We start from the raw sequence: 7,962 nt of genomic DNA on the forward strand, positions 1-7,962 counted from the left end.
AAAAAAATTAATTCAAAAAAAAAAGATCATAACAGGGAAGTCAGAAATGGAAAGAAAGTGTTAGGCTCCCACTCAGGCCCTAAGAATTTCCCCCCTTCACTCAAAGCAGCACAGTAAATACCATACTATTTCCTGTACTTTACCCCGTAATTCATCTTTCTAGTCCCACATGGAGTAAAAGCAAACCTAAGCACTCCGGACCCCATCTCCTTCAAGATCTACTAAGATTTCTACTGCGTTTACTTTGAGCACTAGTTCCATTCTTTCAAGTAAAACTGATGTTTGATGAAAAAGGGTGTTTAGGCTGCTCTGCCCCTCCAACTTCATTTAGATAGTCACGAAAGCATTGCTAATGCCACTTATTCTTCACAAAACCACATGAAAAAGTAAGGCCACGTTGTTTGTTTTTTTTCTTCTTTGGTGCTGAGGATCCAACCTGTCAATCGTGCTCTAGGCAGTGTGTGACCCCAGGAATCTTCCCCCGCCCACCCCAGCTACTGAACAAAAGCAAATGGTGAGAGGTCAGTTGATTTGCAGAGGATTCCAGGGCGTTTAGATGGCAAGATCTTGCTGTTTCTGACTGCTAAGCTCTCTGCCTTGACTTCATAATGTCACTTTTTCATTACATGAAGCTGGATCAATCAATCAATGGGGCCAATTAACGATGTTGCGTTACTATAAAGAAATCTAATATTCTTTTCTGATACTGACATTTTTCCCAAATACACAAAAGAAGCAGAGCACCTGCCTAAGATGTGAAAAGTTCAGTATACAGCACTGCAATAAAAAAGCAAATAAATAAATGAGCACCTCTCCCCACCATGTACCAATCACCCAATGTGAACAACCATGACATATGGCCAATCTAGTTTAACCATGATCATGACTTTTTTCCTATCTTCACTGAGCTGTTGGGAGTCAATATCAAAGGATTAAATAATCTCACCCACACTTCATTGTGTTTCCTAAAAGATACAGACTCCTGGGCGGGAAAGATGGCTCAGTGGCTGGGAGCACACATTACCTTTCTAGAGGATCCAGGTTTGATTCTCAGCACTCACATGATGGCTCACAACCATCTGTAACTTCGGTTCCAGTGAAACTAAGCCCCTCTGGCCTCCACAGGCACCAGACATAGACATGTTACACAAATATACATGCAGACAACATATTCATGTATAAAAAAATAAAAAGATAAGTCGTCTTTTAAAAAAAATTCCTTTGAGCGGGTAGTGGTGGCACACACCTTTAATCCCAGCACTTGGGAGGCAGAGGCAGGTGGATTTCTGAGTTCGAGGCTAGCCTGGTCTACAGAGTGAGTTTCAGGACAGCCAGAGCTACACAGAGAAACCCTGGCTCAACAACCAAAAAAAAAAAAAAAAAAAAAAAAAAATCCCTTTAATATACATACCTGAATTCTTACTTACTGTCTATAGACCTTCTTTGTACTTTATACTGACATTTATATGTTAAATCAACTTTGCATTCCTAGGAAAATTCACACTTGCTCATGATGTACAATTCTTTTTTTATATGTTATACTAAGTTAGGATCTATCCGTTTAAAGATCCTTGCATTGATATTCATAAGAGACAGTGCGAGGTACAATGTACACGATTGGTAAACTGTCACATGTTGCTGAAACTCACTGAGCAGCCCCGCTATTTCAGACCCAAGCACACTTGTTTCAACGTTTCCTCCAAGTCTGGGCTGGACAGGCTAGCCCCCATAATTCTGTGATAGGGAAGAGCAGTAAAATAGCCCAAGAATAAAACACCATGCTCTTGAGAATAGTAAGGCAGCAACTCCCAACAGAAGTTACTACTGTTGGTCCCATAAGAGAGCATCTACAGCGGCAAAGAGAGAGTGGCTGTAGTCCAATTATGGGAAGCTCAGCCACAGAAAGCAAGCTCAACCGCGAGTCTATGTGAACTCCCTCAGCTTCCCAGTCTGTTTCCTCTAGATGTCATGACATCAGTGACTGACCTGATAATGGCCTCTAGATCTGCTGCTATTTGTTCTTGTTTGGAAGCCTCACCTGTGGAGGCATTCTGCTTTGCCCAGGACTCCCTCCTGGAAACTCCATCTGGCTGCATTAAAAGATGTTTCCCTCAATCAATTTCTGCGGGGTGTTTTAAGAACTTGATTTGAAGTTTAGCCCTCAACTTCCCTAACCCTATGAGGGCTGGGATTAAGGTGCATGCTGCCATCGCCACCTGGTTCCTGGTAGCTAACTTTTAAAGAGTAAGTGCACCCCCCCCCGCCCCCTCTTTTCCCAAGGTGCAGTTTACAATATCTTTGGAAATAATATAGTAGCCAAAACATATTCTAAATTTTGAGTGGGATGGTGCTGAGGGTCAAACCTAGGGCCTTTGCATATATACATTCTAAGTAAGTATCTAACAATTGTTCACTGCTCACGGTGTGTGTGTGTGTGAGAGTATGTGTGTGTGTGTTCTGAGTGACATGGCATTGTTATGCATCACAGGCTGGCCTGGAAATCAATACCCTTTTGATTTCACTGATGTAATATTTCAAGCACATATAACTAGGACTAGCATAAGTGAGTACTAATTTTCGAATTATCTCCAGTTTAGCAAGGGCATATGCCTATCTATACTCCTAACACCCAGGAACCAACCAGATTTGTGACCAGTACTGATGCACAAGATGCTTTCTCAAAACACAAAATCTCAACCTAAATCTTTCTATTATTTCCTTAAAGTCATGGATGTCAGGACATTGTTTATAGTGAGAATAGAAAAAGTAAGTTGAAAACAGCAAAAGTGTGTCAGTACCCTTGTCTCCATACACATAAAGTTCTCAGCACATCACAGTGAAAAGGGGTCAGGATGATTACCCTGAACAGGCTCTAAAAATAGCTACTTTTCAGGAGAGCCAAATGTTATAAATACACAGCAATAAACAAATATTCCTGCTAAATAAGCATACTGATCACAGTTTCAGGAAATGTCACATGCCATGGCAGACAGCAGACTACTCACAGGGGAGAGTTTCTGAATGAGGTCATGGGCGACATGGACGAGGTTCTTGTCTTCATGGAGACACTTCTGAAACTTTTTGCTTTCCTCGTCTTCTAAAAGATCAAAATCAATAGCAGCATCCAGTAAGGCCTGGATTAAGCCTTTCCAGGATTTCAGGGCTGGGACCTGCGGTGCAACCGCAGCACTGATGCCTGTCCCAATCACCAGCACAAGTTCTCGAGGCTTTTTGGTTTTCAGACTTGGAAGCAGCTTCCTGAAAAAGGAAAAGTCGAAAGATTGGAACGTCCAGTAGACCCAAGCACATGCAAAGACATTTGAGAAAGATGCAGCTGGCTCTCACTATTCAATAGCTGTAATGCCCGCTGTTTGCTTTTTGAGTCAGGGTCTCACTGTGTAAGTCTCAGCTGGCCTGGAACTGTCTTTGTAGACCAAGCTGGCCTTCAACTCACAGAGATCTGTTTGGCTCTGCCTCCCCAGTGCTGGGATTAAAGGCATGCACTTTATAATTTTTAGCTGTAAACACGAGGATTCCAGTTTCTGAGACTTCTCAGCTTAGATTAAATGAAAGACTATAATATTACTCCAGTTTTTGTTGGAAGACAAAGTAATAAACTATTTCAGGAATCCTGAAAAAAACAATTTTAAAATCAACTTTCTCCTTCAAAGTCTTCTCCAACTAAGAAAACCACTAACATTACAGCAGATTCAAGTGTATTACAGCTTCTGTTATGCCAATAAATTATACTTTAAGTCAATAGTAATTTCAAAAGGACATGTTTGTTTTCAAAAAATATTTTCATACAAATCAAGTTGATTTTGTTTGTTGAGAAATGTAAGACAATGAAGACAATGAAACTTTGATGCCAAATTTTGTAAGCAAAGATTAAACAACATGAAAGCCAAATCTGGAGACCAATCTGAGTATGGTTTTGTTCTATGTATCACTTGGATCGGGTGCTCAGCAGGCTTCTGAGAAGATAGGAGCCTCATGTTTTCTGTCACAACAAACAGCCCTTTCTCACGGCACAGAGCAGAGTCCTGTTGTGAGACAGCATGAGGACAAGCATGTCTCAACTCCCTTTCCCTCTCATTCTGACTACATTAAAACCATCACTTGCCTTACTCCCTCTTCCAAATAGAACAAACAGAAACCTGATCAGTGTTGAAGCCGTGGGAAACAGCCCCCAGAACTGCCTGTCCCACTCTCAGCTCCTACACTCGCTCATTTAATAAGGAGAAAAACCTGTAAACACATACTAGGGATGGCCCATATATAAATAGTTCCTCTACTGGGAAAAACCCCGTTAAAAGCTATTAGGAGCACATAATGCAGTGTGTTTTAAAGTGAGGAATCAAGATGATGAATGAAAGTTGGATGTGATGACCAAAGTCTATAATCCCAGAATTTGGGAGGCAGAGACAGCAGGATCAGAAATTTATGACCAGCTAAAGGAAAGGCCATCTTAAAAAACAAAACCAAAAATGATAAATACATGCAAATATACATACCCATGAAATACTTTCACAAGAAACTTTCAAAAAAATATTGCAATTATGCCTTATGATCCCTAAACCACTAAATAAATAAATAATAATAATACCCAAACCATGCATTATTTACTTTGTGTGTGGGCACATGCCACAGTACATGTGTAGATATCAGAGGACAACTACGTTTGGCAGTTGTTTGCTCTTCTCGACATGCTGATCCCAGGACTGAACTCAGGTCATCAGGCTTTATGCTATCTGCAAAGCCATTACGATGGCCCTAACAGTCATTTTTAAAGAAGTATTAAGGCAAGACAGAGAGGGAAAATAAAGTGGACACAGGAAGGAAAAACAAACCTTTTACTTGAGAATCTAACCGGGTGTCAGAAGCTTTGTTACCATCAAGCCAAGATTCCCCATAGAGACCATGTTCTCTTTTCTAAGAGTTATGTTGAACAAGGATGTAAAAAACAACAAATGAACTAACTACATTCTTACTTAGGCTTTAATCTTGACTTTAGAGAGTAATATGCCTCTTCCATACCTAAATCTAGACAAACAACCTTATAAAACTACCTTGTGGGCTGGTGAGATGGCTCAGCCGTTAAGAGCTCTTCCAATGGTCCTGAGTTCAAATTCCAGCAACCACATGGTGGCTCACAACCATTCGTGATGAGATCTGACGTCCTCTACTGGTGTATCTACAGTGTACTTAGATATAGTAATAAATCTTTGGGCTGGCGTGAGCAGGCAGGGCCAACCGGAATGAGTGGGGCTGACCAGAGCAAGCAGGTCCTAAAATTCAATTCCCAGCAACCACATGATGGCTCACAACTATATGTACAGCTACAGTGTACTCATATACATAAAATAAATCTTAAAAAACAAAAAAACTACCTTGCAAGTTCATTTAAAAAGGGGAGTTCAGGGGCTGTAGAGATGGCTTAGTGGTTAAGAGCACTGGCTGATCTTCCAAAAGACCCAGGTTCAATTCCCAGCAACCACATGGCGGCTCATTACTGTCTGTAGCTCCATTTCAAGATATCTGGAACTCTCACAGACATACATGCAGGCAAAACATCAGTGCACATAAAAATAAACACATCTTTAAAAGGAATTTCAATAAGAGAAGAAAAATAAGTAAAGTCAGCTAATTTTTCTAAATCAAAATGTATGTGTGTGTGTGTGTCTGTGTGTCCTTTAAGATAGTACTCAGGTAGCCTGGAAGTTCCTCGAACTCCTGCTCCTCCTGCCTCCATCTCACAAGTGTGGGAATTGCAGGTATACACCACCTCACCAGCTTTACATAATCTTTAATCCCTGTAGTCAATTATACTCTGAGAAATATATCACGAAAAGCCATAGAATCATTAAGTATGGCGATTATAAAGACACCTCACTACAACTCTTGGGGAGCCTGCACTGAGTGAGTACTGTCCGTTCCTTCCCATAACTGCCCACACTAAATTAAAGCCAGGTAACACCCCTTGTCTAAATAAACATAGCAGCTTTGCTTGGCTTGAAATCCTTTCCTGCAGCTTTGCCTATACGGAGGTCTCTCAAGGGTAAGCCCTCAGCTACTGGTAGCAGTGCTGGGCTGAACTTCCTGCACACAGCATGTATAAAGAGTAGGTTAAGACAGGATGACAGCAGAGCAGACAACAGACACCAGAAGGTGACATAACTTTAGACATTCCATAAGAAAACCCAATTTCCTCTGAAGAAGCTCAGGAATGTTAGGTACACGTTCAAGTGGGTAGGCAGGTGACATTAAACTCAGCAGTAAGAATGTCTTCAGAAAGTCAGCCAGAGGACTGCATTGAGAACACTGTGCACAGTGCCAGGAGGGAGGGAGGAAGGAAGAATCTCTGCATGAAATCTAAGACGTCTCCAACCAGTCTCCCTTGGGGCAAGCTCCATCCAGACTCTAGGATTCTTCAACCTTTTCTTGGACCCAGTCTCCCTGCATTCAAGAGATGGAACAATTTCTCTTTGGGGACATGGTCATTAGTCAGAAAGAACCACAGCTTTAGACAAGTTAGAGGTCCTAATTGCTGAACTTGCTCCAGGCGTAATATGCAGAGGAAAGCTCATCATTATACTGTGATGGTGAATACTGGTTGCCAATGTGACAGCATGACAGAATCTGGAATCAACGAAGAGAAAAGCCCCTGGGCACACCTTGTAAGGCATCTTCTTGATCAGGTTATTCAAGGTGGAAAGACCCACCCAAAATATGGATGGCATGTTATGGTGGCAGCCTGATAGCCAAAAGGAGGTTGGCACTGCCTTGCCACCATGGTGACAAGTTCATCTACTCTGTCACTGCTGCAGTTCTTCACTGACATCAGAATCTACTTCATTCTGCCCTCTACTGGACTGAAGACCAGTGCTTTTTCAGGAATCCCCAGGCCTTCAATACCAGACTGAGACTGCTGAAAAACTATTGGGTTCTCAGCCTCTCCAATGGGACAATAACTACCACTGGAGTACCCAGATCATACATGCAAGCCAGTCTAATACATCCCCCTTATATACATACATACATATACATAGATATATATGTATATATAAATATATTCATTCTATCCACTCTGTTCCTCTAAAAAATCCTGACTAATAACCATAGTTACATGGACTGCTAACTGCTTCTCAGAAGCTTAAATATAAATAAACAAACTATGATCATTTGATTTGCACAAGGCCCACATGGTAAGAGGTACATAGGAACAAACTAGTAGGTAAAGAGGAATCACTCTGGAGGTTAAGGCAGGAAGGGGAGGAAGATTGCATTTGCAACAGCCTGTCTTCAAAAAACAAAAACAGTAACAACAAAACTGAAGAAAATTTAAAATGTAACAGAAAATTTTAAAAATCCTTAAGAAAATCAGAGAAAACACTTAAGAAAGTAAAACTAAAACAAACAAAACAGGACAAAACAAGCCATCCAGAGACAGGCAGAGAGAAGAATCCAGTAATCAAAGCACTCAGGAGGCCGATGCAGGAGAGAGCTGGGACATTCAGGACCCCCCACAGCAGTGAGAAAGGCGAGGAAGAGAGAAAACAGGAGCACATTAATGACAGAAGGGTCAACATTCGAACAAGAATTATACAAAGGCAGAGACACGCTTAATCCAAGTTTAATATCAGGTTAACACAAAATGAAGTTTGAAATGAAGTTAAGAAAAGAAGTAGCTTGAAGGTAGTACTATAATATTTAGTTCCACAACAAAATACCATTTTATAATTTTTATGTTAATGAGAATAATGTGATTTTTTATAAGATTCTAGTGAGCAAAGGCAAAAGAGATCACACAATACAAAAATTGGTGTTTTGGTTTGGGTCTAGAGCCCCCACTGTCAAGGTTCAAGCGCAGCTGAGTGGGCTAACGGTGCTTAAATGCCCAATTACACTTGCCAACACAACAAGCATACAACTTGCTCACTATTAGACATTCTCTGTTGTTAA

General features: G+C 41.0%; 1 protein-coding gene across 3 annotated transcripts in view; it reads right to left on the reverse strand.

The window, feature by feature from the left end:
• Positions 1 to 7,962, reverse strand: part of Fam118b (family with sequence similarity 118 member B) — a 51,240-nt gene that overhangs the window by 15,557 nt on the left and 27,721 nt on the right. For all 3 annotated transcript variants that reach the window (XM_029481589.1, XM_021171374.2, XM_021171373.1), the window contains exon 3: positions 3,006 to 3,258. In XM_029481589.1, coding sequence (XP_029337449.1) covers positions 3,006 to 3,258 — 253 coding nt within the window. The remainder of the gene's footprint in view (positions 1 to 3,005; positions 3,259 to 7,962) is intronic.

Source organism: Mus caroli, chromosome 9, assembly GCF_900094665.2.
Source record: "Mus caroli chromosome 9, CAROLI_EIJ_v1.1, whole genome shotgun sequence".
NCBI lineage: Eukaryota > Metazoa > Chordata > Mammalia > Rodentia > Muridae > Mus > Mus caroli.